Source organism: Oncorhynchus clarkii, chromosome 4, assembly GCF_045791955.1.
Source record: "Oncorhynchus clarkii lewisi isolate Uvic-CL-2024 chromosome 4, UVic_Ocla_1.0, whole genome shotgun sequence".
NCBI classification, from domain to species: domain Eukaryota; kingdom Metazoa; phylum Chordata; class Actinopteri; order Salmoniformes; family Salmonidae; genus Oncorhynchus; species Oncorhynchus clarkii.
Window position 1 is genome coordinate 69808109 of NC_092150.1, and position 19583 is coordinate 69827691.

At 43.9% G+C, this 19583-nt stretch overlaps 2 protein-coding genes across 2 annotated transcripts in view; one reads left to right on the forward strand and one right to left on the reverse strand.

Moving 5' to 3' along the window:
• Positions 1-13985, forward strand: part of LOC139407198 (clathrin coat assembly protein AP180-like) — a 44074-nt gene extending 30089 nt beyond the window's left edge. The window contains exons 13-24 of the mRNA XM_071150756.1: positions 99-175; positions 313-327; positions 710-886; positions 2017-2109; positions 6828-6893; positions 10378-10497; positions 10741-10765; positions 10952-11018; positions 11902-11955; positions 12099-12179; positions 12320-12428; positions 12552-13985. Coding sequence (XP_071006857.1) covers positions 99-175; positions 313-327; positions 710-886; positions 2017-2109; positions 6828-6893; positions 10378-10497; positions 10741-10765; positions 10952-11018; positions 11902-11955; positions 12099-12179; positions 12320-12409 — 865 coding nt within the window. The 3' untranslated portion in view covers positions 12410-12428; positions 12552-13985. The remainder of the gene's footprint in view (positions 1-98; positions 176-312; positions 328-709; positions 887-2016; positions 2110-6827; positions 6894-10377; positions 10498-10740; positions 10766-10951; positions 11019-11901; positions 11956-12098; positions 12180-12319; positions 12429-12551) is intronic.
• On the reverse strand, positions 13975-16999 carry LOC139407197 (inactive serine protease 35-like). The gene is made up of 2 exons (XM_071150755.1): positions 16816-16999; positions 13975-16084 (listed from the first exon to the last, which is right to left on the reverse strand). Exon 2 carries the CDS (start codon positions 16063-16065, stop codon positions 14536-14538), a length of 1530 nt encoding a protein of 509 aa, XP_071006856.1. The 5' UTR covers positions 16066-16084; positions 16816-16999; the 3' UTR covers positions 13975-14535.
• Between the last annotated feature and the right edge of the window lie 2584 nt (positions 17000-19583).

The following is a 19583-nucleotide window of genomic DNA, read 5'->3' on the forward strand; positions in this document are numbered from 1 at the left end:
CATAAAATGGTGAATAAGGGAGACTGTATTTTCCCTTTCATCCTCTCTCTCTCTGCCACCATTTCACCATCTGTCTCCACCCTTCTGTCTCGCTCTAGTTCTCTCTTAGATCTGGACCCTCTCTCCTCCTCTGGTCCGTCAGTAGGAGCCTCAGCAGCCCCTACGTCCTGGGGAGGTAATGTCCCACATCAAAACTTGATACATAGCTTGATTATTAATTAAAACGTAGTTACATTATCTAATTAACAATCATGTAATTTAATCCCCCCCCCCATCACCTTCTCCCATGCTCTTCTGGGGATGCTGTCACAGACCTCCTTGGATCAGGTGAGTGCTATCCCACAGTGCCTCTGGTATTAACCTCTTTAGTGTGTTAACAGTATGTGTCAGTTCCTCTAGATCTCCCACTGTGTTTCATAGTGTTGCTCTAGTCTAAGGAAGCCGTCTCTTTCTCTCTTCTTTCTTTCCCTCCCCCGCATCTCCTTATTGGTTTTGGTTCATACGGGGACTTTATGTTTTTGGTTGCTTTGGTTCTAATGGGATGTTTTGTTGGTTGTTTTTTAAAATTGGGTTGTTTTGGTACCTTCATTTCTTTCTAATGGGATTTGTTTGGTTGCTTTGGATCCTATGGGGCATTTTGGGTTGATTCATGGGGTTGTTTTGGTACCTTGTTTTGGGGTTGGTTGGTACACCTTTTGGGTACCTGCAGAAATGGGCGAGTCCATGCTTCCTGACCCCACCTTAGCTGTAGAACCCGTCCCCTCTCCCGCTGGTGTAACGTCCACCCCTGCAGCTGCGGAGCCAGGAGTCTCTCTGGCTCCTCCCCCTAATGCGGCCGCGGCCGCTGCCCCCACCCCCGGCGCGACGAATATGGATCTGCTGGGAGGTTAGTGGGCTTCTGGAGGATTCTCTACAACAGAATCTCTGCTGGACAGCTCAACCCAAACCAACCCGCCACATGCACACAGAGCATACAGTGTTCTCTTCATGCATATACACACAGTGACACAGATACCCCAAAACAAACACACCATGTTTGCAGAACATGTCAGAACATGTCAGTCAACACGCATATACACATACTGATATGCATTCTGTACATATACACACAGAGACAAGCATGCTCACACTTGCAGACACACTCAGACATGCTACTCATACATTTTTTCACATGCTTCTTTTTGTTTGATAGTCCAAAAGCTTTTCCTCAACTTCAGAGAAAAGCCAGTCTATCAATCAGTCATGTTCTTTATTACCGCTTACGACCGGTTTCCCCAAACTCAGACCTGGGTTCCCCCTGGGTACATGTTTAGTTTTTTTCCCCTAGAACTACACAGCTGATTCAAATAATCTAAACTTGATTATGAGTTGGCTATTTGAATCGGCTGTGTAGTGCTAGGGCAAAAACCTAAACGTGCAGTCAGGGGGAGGGGCACCTTTAGGTTGGGGGGGGGCACCTTTACGTTGGGGGGGGGGCAGGACGGAGTTTGGGAAACCCGGGCCTAAGAGAAATCTTGCTTTGTTTCTGGGTTCACTCTGCGCCATGCTTGTCCAGTTATGTAGTGTAAAATACCTAGTTACCGCTTTATAGTTTAGTTGTAGCTAAAGCCTACACTCTGCTGTGCCTCCTGTCTGTATTCTCTGTATTCTCATTCACCCCTTCACCTGTCAATCACTCATGCCACAAAGTAAATGTTTTGTAACTAATCTAAACTCAATTTGTTAATAAGTATATTAATCAAATATATTAAATATTGTATACGTGACATGACATAAGTATTTAATCTACAGTATAGCACCATACCATATATTAAGTACATGAAATACCTTAATAAAGTAAAATTAGTATTTCTAAACTCTACAGGCACAGTCTATCTTTTAAGTGGCCTTCCTTTTCTGAAGTTCCTTGACTGACTTATTATCTCTGGCTTGTGTTTCGTTTCCCTGTTCTCTCTACTTCTCTCTCTGTCATCTCTCTGTGTGTGTGTGTGTGTGTGTGTGTGTGTTGGCTATCAGATGCATTTTCGACCCCTGTTCCCACCTCTGATGCCTCTGCTGAGGGCGGAGCTCCGGCCTCCACGCCAACCCCAGCCGCCGACGCTGCTGCCGGTGGGTTACAGGACATGTGTATATATGTGACTGTGTGGCGTCTGTCTGTGTAAAATGATGTATATTTGTGTGGATGTTCGTATGTGTGTGTTTGGCTGTGTTCCAGTGCTCGGTGCATCCATTTGTATATTTGCTTTTGTGTATGGAGAGTGTGTTGATTCCACTGTTGTGGGCTGGTGTACCTAGAAATGTGATGCTACTGGTTGTTTCTAGGCATGGCTGATGTTGTTACCATGGAGATTGGTGCTGAAGCTACTATGAGAACAGTGGTTGACCACAACATGCTAGATTTCGCCTGAGGCTTCCTTTCCTTTGGTAAACTCTATCCCAAAATGCATCTGCAAGCTCCTTGGTTACACTCAAATCTGGTGTGTTATTGGCAGTGCTGAAAAAAGTACTCAATTGTCAAATCAAATTGTATTTGTCACGCACCGAATACTACCGTGAAATACTTACTTACAAGCCCTTAACCAACAATGCAGTTCAAGAAATAGAGTTAAGAAAGTAAGTATTACAAGTACATGGAATTGCTAAAATGTACTTAAGTATCAAAAGTGAAAGTATAAACCATTTAAAATTCCTTATTTTATTTTAAGCAAACGAGACAGCACAATGTTCTTTAAAAAAAAATGATTGACGGATCACCAGAGGCACACTCCAACACTCGGACATAATTTACAAATCAAGCATTTCTGTTTAGTGAGTCCACCAGATCAGAGGCAGTACGGGTGACCAGGGATGTTCTCTTGATAAGTATGTGAATCGGACCATATTCCTGTCAAAATGTAACAAGTACTTTTGGGTGTCAGGGAAAATGTATGGAGTAAAAAGTATATTGTTTTCTTCAGGAATGTAGTGAAGTAAAAGTAGAAGTTAAAAATATAAATAGTAAAGTACCGATACCCCAAAAAACTACTTAAGTAGTATTTTAAAGTATTTTTACTTAAGTACTTTACACCACTGGTTATTGCTATATTGAGAGAGTGTGAATACTACTAATATTGTTTTTTCAAAGATGTTTCCTGCTACATTTCTTCACAAATCATGTTCTTTTCCTATAATTTTTTATCAGACATGCATATTTTCCAGATTATCTCTTGATCATATACAGTACTTCATTGTTTTTTACATTTACTGTTTGTCTCTAAAGAATATGTAGCTGTGAATTCCTAACTGAGCTTGTAACTTCTCCCTCAGAATCTCAGACAAATGCAGCAACTCCTCTTCCCTACTGAACTCTTATATAGCTCTTCGTTTTACACTGTGTTGTGGTCATTGCGTAACATCCTCATCTTCTCTTGTCATCCCTTCCCCCTGTTCTCTCCTCCCAAAGACCCCTTTGCCCCCTCTGGTGGTAGCTCAGAAGCAGTAGGCCCAGGGCTGGACCTGTTTGCCATGATGCCTATGGAGAACAACTGCTTTAACTCAGGGGCGCCCCCTTCTGCCCCCTCATCCACCATCACAGCACCTATCACCCCCACCACCCCATCGATAGACCTCTTGAGTGGTAAATGTTTACGCATGTGTGTGTGGTACTTCTTAACCTTTTCTTTTGTCCCCTTTCGTCTCTGTCCTCTACTCTGCATCCATGTCCTCTCCTCTCCTGCATTTTTTCAGTCGACTGCATTTTTCCTGGGTGTCCTTTTCTCTTTGTGAGGCTAACTTGCACATGTTTCTGTTCCTCTGTTTCCTTTCAGCTTGGATGCATTCTGCTGCCTCTCTGCTCCTGCATTGACTTTCAATCACAATTGTTCATCTAATTAATCAGTGTTTGTATTCTGCTGTTCTCATCTCTGTGTGTGTGGGTGGGTGGGTGGGTGTTTTCTTGCCTTGTAGCTATGTTTGATTCCATGCCAGATCCAAGCTTCACCAAAGCAGACCTTGCCCCCAGTGTTGACATGTTTGGAGCAGGTACCCAGACTAGCGCCATCTCACTGCTCTCCACCTTGCTACTCTCCTCCCCTCTCCCTCTTTCCCTTTGCCCTCTTTTCCCCTCTCCTCCATTCTCCATCTCATTTCTCTCCATCGGTTGTCTTGTTGTCCTTGATCAGTGAAGAAAAGGAATTGTGAATGATTTCCTCTGGGTCTGCTACAGGCTATTGAGCAGGGCCTCAGCTGCTCTTCCTTCCTCTCTCTCTCTCTCTCTCTCTCTCTCTCTCTCTCTCTCTCTCTCTCTCTCTCTCTCTCTCTCTCTCTCTCTCTCTCTCTCTCTCTCTCTCTCTCTCTCTCTCTCTCTCTTCCTCCTCTCTACTTTGTGTCTCAGTGTGCTTATTTATTAAAAACTAAAACCTTGTCGTCTTTCTCAGCATGTGTTTGGAGTGCTATTTCTATATGTACATTCGTGCATGTGAATTATTGTATTTCAGGGATACTGATTGTGTACCAATCTAACCCTCCTCTACCCTCCCCTTACAACAGATGCCTTCTCCTCCCCTGCCCCCCTCTCCTCTGCCCCCCCAATGGACAAGGGGGTGATCATGGACCTGTTTGGGGGTGGGTAACTGTACACCCTCCCCCCACCCCTCACTATGCCCCTTGCTGCTGGTCGACGGTCTTCACATGAGTGGCCTTTGTGAAAGAATATCTCTCTTTATAAAAAAATCCATAATTTGATTTATTATTTGATTGTTTAATTGATTATTTTCATCATATCATTCACCTTCATCAACATTTCTCATTTCTGGTGACCCATAATCTTGTTAGTGTTGTTAAGTTGTTAAGTGTGGTATTCAGGCACGACACAGTGACTTTTCTATGTCCTCTCTAGAGCATATTGAGTTTGTGTTGCTAAGTAAACTCAGCAAAAAAAGAAACGTCCTCTCACTGTCAACTGCATTTATTTTCAGCAAACTTAACATGTGTAAATATTTGTATGAACATAACAAGATTCAACAACTGAGACATAAACTGAACAAGTTCCACAGACATGTCACTAGCAGAAATTGAATAATGTGTCCCTGAGGGGGGGGGGGGGGGTCAAAATCAAAAGTAACAGTCGGTATCTGGTGTGGCCACCAGCTGCATTTAGTACTGCAGTGCATCTCCTCCTCATGGACTGCACCAGGTTTGACAGTTCTTGCTGTGAGATGTTACCCCACTATTCCACCAAGGCACCTACAAGTTCCCTGACATTTCTGGGGGGAATGGCCCTAGCCGTCACCCTCCGATCCAACAGGTCCCAGACGTGCTCAATGGGATTGAGATCCGGTCTCTTCACTGGCCATGGCAGAACACTGACATGCCTGTCTTGCAGGAAATCACGCACAGAACAGGCAGCATGGCTGGTGGCATTGTCATGCTGGAGGGTCATGTCAGGATGAGCCTGGAGGAAGAGTACCACATGAGGGAGGACGGTGTCTTCCCTGTAACGCAACGTGTTGTGATTGGTTGCAAAGTCAACAAGCTCAGTCCGATGATGCTGTGACACACCGTCCCAGACCATGACGGACCCTCCACCTCCAAATCGATCCTGCTCCAGAGTACAGGCCTCGGTGTAGCGCTCATTCCTTCAACGATAAACGCGAATCCGACCATCACCCCTGGTGAGGCAAAACCGCGACTCGTCAGTGAAGAGCACTTTTTACCAGTCCTGTCTGGTCCAGCGACGGTGGGTTTGTGCCCATAGGTGACATTGTAGCGAGTGATGTCTGGTGAGGACCAGCCTTACAAAAGGCCTACAAGCCCTCAGTCCAGCCTTTCTCAGCCTATTGCGGACAGTCTGAGCACTGATCGAGGGATTGTGGGTTCCTGGTGTAACTCAGGCAGTTGTAGCCATCCTGTACCTGTCCCGCAGGTTTGATGTTCGTATGTACCGATCCTGTGCAGGTGTTGTTACACGTGGTCTGCCACTGCGAGGACGATCAGCTGTCCGTCCTGTCTCCCTGTAGCGCTGTCTTAGGCGTCTCACAGTACGGACATGGCAACTTATTGCCCTGGCCACATCTGCAGTCCTCATGCCTCTTTGCAGCATGCCTAAAGCACATTCACACAGATAAGCAGGGACCCTGGGCATCTTTCTTTTGATGTTTTTCAGAGTCAGTAGAAAGGCCTCTTTAGTGTTTTTATATCTGTGACCTTAATTGCCTACCATCTGTAAGCTGTTAGTGTCTTAATTAACAACCGTTCCACAGGTGCATGTTCATGGAACAAGCATGGGAAACAGTGTTTAAACAATGAAGATCTGTTTTTTTAATTAATTGTACCTTTATTTAACTAGACAAGTCAGTTAAGAACAAATTCTTATTTTCAATGACGGCCTAGGAACAGTCGGTTAGCTGCCTTGTTCAGGGGCAGAACAACAGATTTTTACCTTGTCAGCTCAGGGATTCGATCTTGCAACCTTTCGGTTACAAGTCCAACGCTCTAACCACTAGGCTACCTGTCGCCGCCTCTGTGAAGTTTTTTGTACTTTTACGAATTATCTTTGAAAGACAAGGTCCTGCAAAAGGGATGTTTTGTTTTTTTCTGAGTTTAGATGTAGATGTGCCGCAGCATATTGGGATCAAAATGAGTTTCTATTGGTGTGTACTGTATGTGTGTATACCTGTGTATGTCTACTGTCCTATCTGACAGTGATAACGCTGCTCTATCTGTTTGGCGTTCCTAGTGTGGAGCGGATGGCTGACTTCTTAACCCTTCTCTGCCCTCATGCTGCACTGCTAATGGCTTGGCCCACCTTGGCCTGGTATGGTTTGGCTTGGTTTGGTTTTACCCATCAGACTCCACTGGTGGAGAGACCAAGCCTGCTGCCCCTGCAGCTGCCTCTGGTGCTGAGCTGATGGCAGGTAATGTACCTACCGATGCACGACACACCCACCATGCACGACACAAGCACCAGGCATGACCCATTCACATTGTATGCAAGACACATAACAGTAATTATAAACTGGATGGTTCAAAACCTGAATGCCGATTGGCTGAAAGCCGTGTTATCAGACCGTATGACAAAACATTTATTTTTACTCTTCTAATTCCGTTGGTAACCAGTTTATAACAGCAAAAAGGCACCTCGGGGGTTTGTATATGGCCAATATACCACGGCTAAGGACTGTATCCAGGCACTCCACGTTGAGTCGTGCTTAAAGAACAGACCTTAGCCATGGTATATTGGTCCTATACCACATACCCTCGGGCATTATTGCTTAAATATACAGTTGAAGGCTGAAGTTTACATCCAGCTTTGCCAAATACATTTAAACTCAGTTTTTCACATTAACATTAACATTAACATTTAATCCTAGTAAACATTCCCTGGGATCACCACTTTATTTTAAGAATGTGAAATGTCAGAATAATAGCAGAGATAATTATTTATTTCAGCTTTCATTTCTTTCATCACATTCCCAGTGGGTCAGAAGTTTACATACACTCAATTAGTATTTGGTAGAATTGCCTTTAAATTGTTTAACTTGGGTCAAACGTTTCGGGTAGCCTTCTACAAGCTTCCCACAATAAGTTGGGTGAATTTTGTCCCATTCCTCCTGACAGAGCTGGTGTAACTGAGTCAGGTTTGTAGGCCTCCTTGCTCGCACATCCTTTTTCAGTTCTGCCCACAAATTTTCTATAGGATTGAGGTCAGGGCTTTGTGCTAGCCACTCCAATACCTTGATTTTGTTGTCCTTAAGCCATTTTGCCTCAAGTTTGGACGTAGGCTTGGTGTCATTGTCCACTTGGAAGACCCATTTGCGACCAAGCTTTAACTTCCCGACTGATGTGTTGAGATGCTGCTTCAATATTTCCACGTATTTTTCCTCCCTCATGATGCCTATCTATTTTGTGAAGTGCATCAGTCCCCTTGGCTGATTTCTTTTGATTTTCCCATGATGGCAAGCAAAGAGGCACTGAGTTTGAAGGTAGTCCTTGAAATACATCCACAGGTACACCTCCAATTGTCTCAAATGATGATAATTAGCCTATCAGAAGCTTCTAAAGCCATGACATCATTTTCTGGAATTTTCCAAGCTGTTTAAAGGCACAGTCAACTTAGTGTATGTAAACTTCTGACCCACTGGAATTGTGATACATTGAATTATAAGTGAAATAATCTGTCTGTAAACAAGTGTTGGAAAAATTACTTGTGTCAATTTAACGGAGTATGAAATATGGGACCAATGCGCAGCGTGGTAAGTGTCCATGTAAATGTATTAACTGAACACAAAATACCGAAGTGAATGGAAGAAACAAGACAGTTCTGCAAGGTGACATAACCTAACAGAAAACAACCACCCACAAACAAGAGTGGGAAAACAAGCTACCTAAGTATGGTTCTCAATCAGAGACAACGATTGACAGCTGCCTCAGATTGGGAACCATACCAGGCCAAACACATAGAAATGCCAAACATAGAACATAGAACAAAAACACTGAATGCCCACCCCAACTCACGCCCTGACCAAACTAAAACAGAGGCATAAAAAAGGAACTAAGGTCAGGACGTGACAGTCAAGCACAAAGTAGATGTCTTAACCGACTTGCCAAAACTATAGTTTGTTAACAAGACATTTGTGGAGTGGTTGAAAAACGAGTTTTAATGACTCCAACCCAAGTGTATGTAAACTTCCGACTTCAACTGTACCACATAATATTTTCCATTGTACTGTAATATGTAACCACATCGCCAAATATACAGTATCTGACATTATAAAGTTAGAGTGGATATATTAAAAGCTTATTGTGTGTGTGTTTGACAATCTAGATATATTATTTCACATCCATATTTTGTATACAGTGATCATTCCTTGATTTGACTTTTTTATTGACCCTTGTATTAGTAACAACAGACAGCACACATGTATATGAACATGTGTCTGTCTGACTGAATACATCCTGATTGTATGTAACTTGGTTTTATGGCCATTCCACATGCATACTACTGTTTTGTATGGTCATTATTGCTCTAGCTTCTGTCCTTAGTTGTCTCTCTCACTCCGTTGATGAGAGAGACAACTAAGTGTGAGACAACTGAGTGTTTTTCACTCAGCCACTTGGTAACCCTGGTAACTGTGTTACCGTGGCAATGTTCCCTGTTCCATGGCCATGGCTGTCACAAGCCTGCATGCTATGTTATTGACAATCTGCAAATACTACTGCTTAAGGCTTAACTCTTTCTCCTCCATGTCTCTTTCTCTCGCAACATTTGTCATCTAACTCACTCCATTATTTTTCCCTTCACTACTCTCTCCCTTTATTCTTACCTTTCCATCCTCTCCCTCCCCCTTTTTCTCCTTCTGCACTTTGTCTCTCGCTCTCAATCACTCACTCTCACACTCTCTATCCTCTCATTCTCTCTTCTCTCTCTCCACCCTCTCTCCATCTGGCTCTGGGGCTGGCTCATTGCTTGCTTCCTGCATTCTGATTGGGTGAGTGTTCTGGCCGTTGATGTGCTGGTTTCCCACAGTGCATTGCTGCATTGCAGTAGAAGAGCCACTGCTGCTGTTCTGTTCCCTCTGCTCTGACAAATGCTTAATATATACAATGTGTGAGATGCTCACATCACAATGCCCATTTAGCTTTGTACTGGCTAGGCTGCAGTGCTTTCTCACTCTAGAGTAGAGGCTGCATCCTAACCTTCACCTGGATACAGAGGGTGATACCCTGTCTCAAACAATCTAGCTAATAAAATACTACACTCTTAGAAAAAAAGGGTTCCAAATGGCTTATTCAGCTGTCCCCATAGGAGAACCCTTTTTGGTTCCGGGTAGAACCCTTTTTGGTTCCATGTAGAACCCTCTGTGGAAAGGATTCTACATGGAAACCAGAAGGATTCAACCTGGAACCAAAAAGGTTTTTTCAAAGGGTTATCCTATGGGGACAGCCGAAGAAACCTTTTAGGTTCTAGATAACACCACAAGAGTGTAACACTATTGAGTAGTGTTAAGTTAAAAAATATGAATGCTCTTTATTGATATTACATGTACACGGAGAGCATTACTTAAACTGTATATTGCATATTTGTGTGTGTGTGTGTGTGAAGACACAGTACATGTCCTCACAGTCATAGTGAGTATCAGTACGAGGACTTGCTATACTCGTCTCTGATCACTGTTGACATGGAGACCGTAGCAATATGTCATTATGGTAATCCCACTCGTAAGGAGGACTCCTCCTGTCATGATCTGAGAGCATTATTGTGACTGTTTGATCTAAACCTCTCTCTCTCTCTCTCTCTCTCACCCCATCTCTCTTCCTTTTCTCTCTCTCTCTCTCCCTCTCCATCCTCCCCCCTCCCCATTGCTATCTCTCTCTCCCCATTCCTCGCGTCTCCTGTAGCGTTTGATGGTCTAGGGGATGTGTTGATGCCTTCTATGACACCCCAGGCCGGGGCAGCCTCGTCTCCAGTCAAACCTATGGGAGGAGACCTGGACGCCACCATGGCTAGCATGGCTAGCAGTAAGTCTCTGAGCAGACGAAGGACAGTGGTCCTCTATTTGGCCTGAAGCATTTCAGCATCATGGTGCTGCCCACCAATGCATAGACATGAATTTACATGGTAGTTACATATCGCTGCTAGGTACATTGTCATTACAGTGACGGTACATCATGTTACATAGTACTTACAAATGTGATAAAGATACTGAATGGACATTATTCTGTGACAGGGAAATATTAATTGTCTTATTTTCTCTCTCTCAGATCTGGGAATGGGGAGCCAAAAACCGTAAGTTTTCCTGTTTTGAGTCGGTGTCTTTTGTGTATTGAAATGTCACTTAATGCCATGGATTACAATCACATAGCAGTTTCCATGTGCTCAACGAGCTTTACATTTTAAAAGGTTGGGAGGCTATAGCTGTCTTTTATTTCTCTTTTTCTATTGGCTTACTGACTGATTGACATTCTTCCGCAGGGGGGAGAACACGATGGGAGGCTGGTCAACTCCTCAGGTAGCTCCTCCCAGTTGGGGCGCTCCCATGGTAAATGTTGTCTAGTTCATATAGCATGGAGTGCAGTGACATGGCAGTGACGGGCATGGAATGGAACCAATTCACTCGCCGTTCCTCTCTGACTCTCCAGGGTGGTCCAATCACAACACTGGGAAAATTGAAATTTGGAGTTTGGCGTTCGGTTTAAAAGGGGTGAACATTTTGTGGGAAAACTAGGGGTTGGATTGGGAATAACCCCTGGAGAGCTCTGAGAGGGCTGATGTTTGTCTCAAACTAAGGAGCTGCTTGGAAAACCACTTCCCGTTTCTTCTCTTATGGTTCTGACCTCGAGCAAGCCACATGACCCTTCGCTGACCCCGAAATGCCCTGCTCATCTGCATATATATTTATTTATATCCCTATTGTCTTTCTTTAGCAACAGCTCCACTTCCCAGGGTCCAAACAAAACACACTACAAAACAGTCACATTTAGATCACTTTAGCTTCATCATTTAATAAGCTGCACTTACCATGGCTTCATTTGGCCAAAAAGCTTTCGCTATAGGGTCTATAGTTGCTGTATTACCCCATGGCTTCAGCTGTTAATTTAGCCAAAGCCTCACTACTGATATAAAAATCTGATATTTAGCTGATTAAACTGGTCTGCCTGATCATGTGTTCCAATAATTGACCCTGTGCTCTTCAAATGCTTCTGCTTGAGCAAATCACCTGAAATGGATTTTAGAGGCTAGGTTTTCTATGTGATCTCTCTCCCTCGCTCTGTGTTGATTCTGTTTTAATGATGTCTTTGTCTGTGTTGTGTGTTTCAATGATATGTCTGTGTGTTTGCTGTTGCAGTGTTGTCTTTGTTGTGCCTGTGTTGTATGTAGTGTAGTAACATCCCACCTCCTCTTCCCCCCCTCCACACCCCTAGAACGTTCCAATGGGGTCCCCTTCTTTTATGGGGTCTAACCAAGGATTCAGCATGGTAAGACCACCCCGCCCTCGGTCTAGGACCATTAGGAGCACCTAAGATGGCCAATGACCCCATTAGGTGGCCCACTTAGTTTGGTGCCACTGTGAGAGATAGTAGCTGCCATAGCGTCTGACTGTCTCCTTTCTCTGTCTCAGGGCGGAGCGGTCGGGGCTGGAGCTCCCATGATGCCCATGGTTAGGCCAGGCTTTGGAGCCCCTTCAACCCCAGGAGCACCGGTACGACACACACACACACACACACACACACACACACACACACACACACACACACACACACACACACACACACACACACACACACACACACACACACACACACACACACCTATTCCATGACACAGTGTTTCCTGTGACAGATGGGATCTCCAGGGATGGCCGGGAGTCCGAGGAGGCCTCCGCCCCCCAAGAATGCCCTGGATGACCTCAACATCAAGGACTTCATGTAAACCCCTCTAACCCTCCAAGGTAGGGCTCTCTCTCTTACAGCGGCACCGAACTACATACACGCAATGCAATGAAAAGAGAGAGTTACAGAATAACATTGTGGTAATCAACTCTCTCTCTCTCTCCTCTCTCTCTTCTCTCCAGAGGTTGTCGTTGTGTCTGGAGCTCTATGGATGTGGATGTGTGCACTCCCCGCCTTCCTGTCACGCCCAAGTCCCTTCAGCCAATCAGCCATCAGCATTACGACCCCTGCCCTCTGACTTCCCCGTAACCCCGCCCTCCCTCTCTGTCTGATGTTTTAGCACAAACCGTGGATGTGAATCATAAATACAGAAAACAAAATTGTTTTTGTGTGTGTGAGTGTACTTCAATGTTATCCTTTACTTAAATTAAGACAAAAAATGTAATATAAAAAATTATATTGTATTTTGAATCATTCTGGTACTCCCTGAAAGAGCTGAGTTGGAATGTGTTGTTAACCATGGACTGTGTTCGGTGTGTGTAAACCTCACTGGCCAATCCCTGCCCTATCCCCTCCCTTGCTGTCCAATCAAATTCTGTACTAAGCTGTGTTGCTGAGGTTATTCAACACGTAGTTGTACTTCTCTCCATTCATTGATCCATCCAGCCTCTTATACAGTTCTATGGGTGTATATTGATGAAAATTGAAATATGCATCATCACAAATCTGGGTATACGATATGACGAATCATATGACAACTTCCATTTTCCATTCAATTCATATTTGTTTTTATTTTGTCCGTTTTTTTTATTGTGTGTTACATGCAAAATGTGTTCAAATTGACATATGTGTTTTTGAATATTTTAAATGATAGATTATACATATATTTCTTTAGTCTTTATTTTGAGAGAAAATGTATTGTATATTTTAATTATGTCTATGAATTGTAAGATTGAAAAAAATGTAAGAAGATTCAAAAAAGATCCTTTCCCTTGTACAGTATCTCCCTATCTGTATTTGAAGGCAGTATTGAATGCAAACTCAGTCCCAGTGTTTACTGTTGCACTCCCTGTTGGTGTGAAGTGGTACTGCATTTAAGCATGTCAAGTGAAGTTGATCATCCAAATACTTTTAAAAATCAAAATATACTTGTCTCCTTTCCTTAACGGCCAATTATCGGAATTGAATCGATAGATGAAAGGCAGTTGGTGGAAATAATGCAGTCCTTACACCTATCAGTGGTCATGGAGTGAATGAGACAAGGAAATGTTTGTAAACATTATTGGGACACTTCCCCAAGGTCATTGTGATGCAGTGATCAGTATGGTTGTATCGTCCCCTGTAGCAACACTCCAGGGGTGTTGCGAACTAATTGGCTGTAAAGTATTCATATATACACTGGATGTTCCATGTGTCGTTTCTCTTCCAAAGTGACTATCTTAATGTGTTGAGAAAGAAAAAGATACAGAACATGTATCATAAACAATAATGTGGATAACAATGTTTGCTATATATTTGGTTGAAGGCAGTGTTGTTTGGTTCTTGGATGGCATCACTCCTCTCCTCTCCCCCACTTGCATGTGAGTCCCATTGAGATCCAATAAAATTCAAATACACTGATGTCTTCACTGTTGTCATTCATGCTCGATGTTCAGTCCATCACACATTTTTTGGTATTCAATGGTAGGCTTTAATATAAAGAAATACAAATTATTTTTAACAAGCTAAATTTATATTTAGGAAATACTCAAGAAAATACACGTTTACATTTAAGTCAGATAGCAAAACTATGAATCATGCAGAGATGGTAAAAATGAGCACCAATGGAATTAATCTTAGTGTTACGTGCACAATGGGCATTTCTTGGAAGCAACACATCAAGGCATATAAGACTGAAAAACATGTTAGTGTTTGGAGAGCACCATAGAATTTTGAGACCTCAAAATCATTTTTTGGCATTCTGGATAGGAATCTGTTTGATTGACCGACCGGAGCATGAAAATCATCCCATATTCCAAAATCCTATTCCATCTGATCTGTCTGTGCTGGCCATTTGGTAGTTCGTTGACCACCATTTCAGCACTTTGAGGTCTCAGTGAAAAGTTCTAGATGAACATTTGTTTCTTCCTCTGATCAGTCTGACAGATCAAGCAGATCCCTGACTTCTCAGGCCTTCGTACACATGCTGGGATCCCCATGGATCCAGTGGCAGATCTGAGCGTATTTAAGTGGAGTGATCCTCACCGCCACATTATAATCCCTCTTTTCACCCTGGTCCCCTTCCACCCAGCGGTGCCCTGAGAACACTCCAATCACCTTCCGCTGCCACTTCCTCTTATTGGACCCCTCCACTTCCTGTCTGAGCCGGATGTATACGCCAGCACCTGACGCCCCCTGCTGGGCGTCACAGTGCTGATACAACAGGTCGTCTGACTCCTCCGTCACTGAACAGAAGCGATAGACCACCTTTTCTTTCTCTCCCTCCGTTTGTCCTCCCTCTGGCTCATTGTCAAACCCTGAGAAGTGGATGCGACCTAAGGGGAGAGGCTTTGCAGCGGGCGCCACCCCCAGCTCCATGTGCTTCTGTTTGATTGGCCGTTTCAACTCTAGGAGGGCGTAGTCATAGTCAGGGGTGACGGCGTTAGTGTCATCGTCCCCTGTGTGTATCCAACCCTTGGGGATGTGGATTTGTTTCACGCGTGTCCAGCGGAAGGAGGGCTGCTTTTTAGTTTCTGTGCTGCGTTGTACACGGCTACTTCTGCTACCTCTCCTTCTCTGCCTACCCCCTCCCTCTCTGCTCTCCTTCTCTGTGTTCCCTTCTTCACCTCCCTCTGCTCCGGTCTCCCCATCAACCGCGTTCTGTATCTCCCCCTTTCCCTTCATTCCTCTCCGCCTCCCTCCTCTCCGTCTCTGCTCCTGTCTCGGTCCTTCTTCATCTATCCCATTCCCATCCTCCTCCTCTTCTCCAACCTCTTCCTCTCCTTTCACCTTTCCCACCCTTTCCACATCTCCTCCTCTCCTCCCACCTCTCCTCCTCCCCCCCCTCCTCCCCCCCCCCCTACCTTGTTTAGATTTGACCTGTAGGACCCCGACTTTCAGCCTGCGGACCCCCTGCAGGTAGTCCTTCCCGTCGTGGACACAGTGGGCTGCCGTCAAGATGTGTTTGTCAGACACCAGGACCCCGGAGCAGCCCGTGGACAGGCGGACCGCCGTGGAGAACGGGTAGTTGGTGGTAAAGTGGCTGTCTGAGATGACAAAGCGCCCGTCTAAGCCGTACACCTGACGTTTCCTGCGAGTGTGTGAGGGTGTGCGTGAAGTCGTCTCATTCAGGCCCTGCAGTGTGACATCGGTGTATGTGCGCGTGCCGTTTTCGTACACCGTCTCGTATCCCAGCATGCTCTCCACCGTGGCCTGGTCGGGAGGGGGGAGAGCGCTCTGACACTCTATCCCACACACCCCCTCCCCATCTTTCCCCTCATCCTTCCCCCCAAATGTGTGAGCATCCCCACATGCCCCATCACCCTTCCCCCCAAATTTGGGAGTCCGCAGATGCACTGTGTGCCTGTCCAGAATCAACGGGATACTCTGCACGGACCAGCCATACTCTTTATCATCATCATCATCACCGTGGCCCCCCCAGACAGGAACACACAGGGGCAGGGCACAGAGCAGCAGACACAGGGGAATGGGGCCCATCACACTGCTCCACCAGAGCCTAAGAAACAGAGGAGAGAGGAGGGAAGAGTGAGCTAAAAGAAAGACATAGGTGACTGGTGTATAAAATGAGGACTCAGGCCAGCAGAGGGTGCTCTATCCCCAACAGTCATCACAAACTGCTTTAGTGTTATTGAAGGCTTATCTTTGCAATAGCGTCTCACCGGCAGATGCCGCTGGTAGTGAAGTCCGTTATAGGTTTGAAACAGTTATCTGGCATAGGAACTGGCTTATTAAGACAAGTAGTAGCCTAACTAACGTTGGGCTCCAACAATAGCCTACTTTCACCTGATGATACCATGATTGAAAAATGGAACTATTTGATTTGATATTTGTTTTTCAACTATACATATTGTCATAGACTTGCCTACATTAAACGACATCTTTATTTTAATGCAGCAAGACTACAAAAGAAACAGCTTGATAAAAGAACAACATAGGTATGAACCTGACCAGAAATATGATTTTATTCATATGGAAACGATGATGAATGAATGGAAATACTGTACATTGGCTATAGTGTGATGCGTAATGGTGATAAAACGATTACATTTTCTCATAATGGTCGTAGTAGTCTAATCACTCATAGACAATCACAATGCAACGTAAATAATGCAACTGTAATCGAAATTGAAGTTGATGATCATTGATTAGTAATGCCTGGCCTGTGTCGATACATTCCTGCCTAAAACGTGAACTGATTGAAATGGAGAGTAAACAAAACAATCATACCTGCAAGCATTTGGCAAGAAATGCAGAAGTCAGCAAAATGCCCTTTTTAATATATAAATCGGTATTTCATCTAGTCGGGTATGATTCAGTGAGTGAAAGACCGCGTCCCATCATCACCAGCGCATCAAACAAACGGAACGCAATGGAACGCCGTTCGCGAGAACTTCACCGAGATTTGTCCATGATGAAGAAAAAACAGGGAATAACAAAGTGCGGCTCGTTCATGTTACAAGGCAACACCGGGGGAGGTACTGCCTGGTTTTGCGGAAAGCAAGGAGGGGGACTGACTGAAGTTGAAGTCTTCAGTATGTGAACTGTGGAATTTATGTCCAAAAGCAGGCAAATTATATAAAACGTGTTATTGTATTTTAGACCTTTTTTTTGCCCCCATATACTTATTTGCATTGCCCACCTCACACATCTACTGGTGTTGCTTTATATTGTTTTATGACAAAATAACTTATTGAATGGCAGGCTGGCACACATTGATTCAACTCTAGACCTTCATAGATCTTGAAGCTGCAATATATATATGTTTTTGGGCGACCCCACCAAATGCACATAGAAATGTGAGTTTATCTGTTATTCTCATTGAAATCAAGTCTAAGATGCGGGTAGATCTGTTCTATGTGCACTATTTCTATGCATCCCATTCTTAAATTCCGTTTTTGTATTTTACTTCCGTTTTTGTACACCAGCATAAAATAGCTGAAAACACAATATTTTTGGTTATGGAAAATATATTTCAAAGCGGTTTAGATGGAACAATGATTATTTACACAATATTTGCTTGTTTTGTCACAATCTGAAATTAGGTGAACCATTAGAATTTTAGCAACCAGGAAATGCCGGAGCGATTTTTGCATAGTGCACCTTTAAGGAACAACCTGCATTTCAACTCCAGCAGGTTTATTTTGACAACGGGTTGGCCTCCTGGCTGCACAGGCACTCAACTCATTCACCAAATGAACTCTCTCTTTCTCTTCCTCCCTCTCTCCCCCTCTCCCTCCTTCCTCCCCACTCCCCTTCCTTATCCTTTCCTCTTTAATACACAGTATAGCAATAGCAGTATTCACAGTCAAAGATCTAAACATTTCAGTCTTTAACAGAGAGCTTTGGCTGGTTCATGTTACCATATGTACGTCTGCCTTAACATGTGACTTCCTGTGGATGTGTGACTCTCTGTTCCTATGCTGTGTTTGTTTCTATATGGGTCCCATAGATGCAACAATGCATGCCATTATAAGGTTTTTAAGGATATAAGAACTGTTTGCTTTTTCCCCTTCTGTGTAAATGGGCAGCCTGGTAGAACTCTTCCATTGGTTGATGAGAACAGGAGGTTGCTGACACATTAATAGGGGAGGATGTGCTCGTGGTAATGGCTGGAGTGGAATGAGTGTATTGGTATCAAATACATAAAACACATGGCTTCCATGTGTTTGATGCAGTTCTATTGGTTCCGTTCCAGTCGTTATTATGAGCCGTCCTCCCCTCAGCAGCCTCATGGAACAGAGGTCAATGAAAGAGCCAAAGATGGTCATTGTCATTCATCATCATGACAGGACGGAAATGCTTTGTTTAAGCCATAATAACAACAACTTTTCATATTGATATACCAACAGCTGAATGGTGAGTGCAAAAGTGAGGTAAAGCAGAGGAGTAGAGAGAGAACACACTGTGTGTGTTCATTCTATGTCTCTTCTCTTTATGTAATATGGAACTTCTTTCTCTTCTTCTCTCCCTCCCTAGTGAGATGTGCCAGATTATCTCTGAGATTAGAGAGAGATGATAATCACTCCAGTGTGGGTTTCAAAAAACTATGTACAAATATGCATGTTAAACACTATTATAACAGTCTCCTCGACTGAACTTCACACCCCATTCTAGAGGTTTAGCCCTTTGTGGGCTCCACATACAATAGATGCGGTAAAAGAGTCAATGTGACGCAAAAACGGTCATACCAATCCGCATATAGGGACAAGAAAGTAAGAAAGACAGTGACTACAAACGTTAGCCAGCACGAGGGTATGTGTTGCTATGGTGATTTCAGTAAACAAACAGTGCAAATCAACATCCGGTAGAAAAGCACGCTATGGCAGACAGAATAAAGGTAAATATTTGAGCCCTGGCTGCAAGTGTCGTCTACTGTGGCTGCAGATGGCATTCACAGCCAACCTTAACAGCATTTACAGTCATTCTCTCATTGAAAACAATGACATCCAATTTGCCGTCTACCGTTTTCCTCGTGCAATCTAATCTCAGAGTAAGTAATTTCTGTTGTGAAGATGTTGATGTTGATTCCATCCTGGCCCATGAATGTGAGTAAATGTTATTGGTTAGTTTGCTTGAGGGAAATAAAGCATTCTAATTGGGACAGTTAAGAAAAGTGCCTCCACTTTGACAGTGAAGATAACAAATGGTGTGAGGAGAATAAAATACAGAACAGTTTTGGACAGTTATTCAGGAAATGAGAAAAGGAGGATTTCTGAGTGAAAGTTTTGTGTAGAGGTTTAAAGGGAAATGGAACAGACATCTTAATAAAGTTGAAGAGGTTGAGGAAGTAATATGCATGTTTGACAGGGGGGAGGGTGTGGGAGAAATGGGATAGATTGGGATGTAGAAAGAGCACTGGAGAGAGAAAGACAGAACAGTATTTTTGAAAGAGAAGGATATGCTGGGGATAACTTAGTCAGTTGCACAACTGAACACATTCAACCTAAAATGGTATTTTGGGTCATTCGAAAATGGTGTCTTTCCTGTCCCAGGCC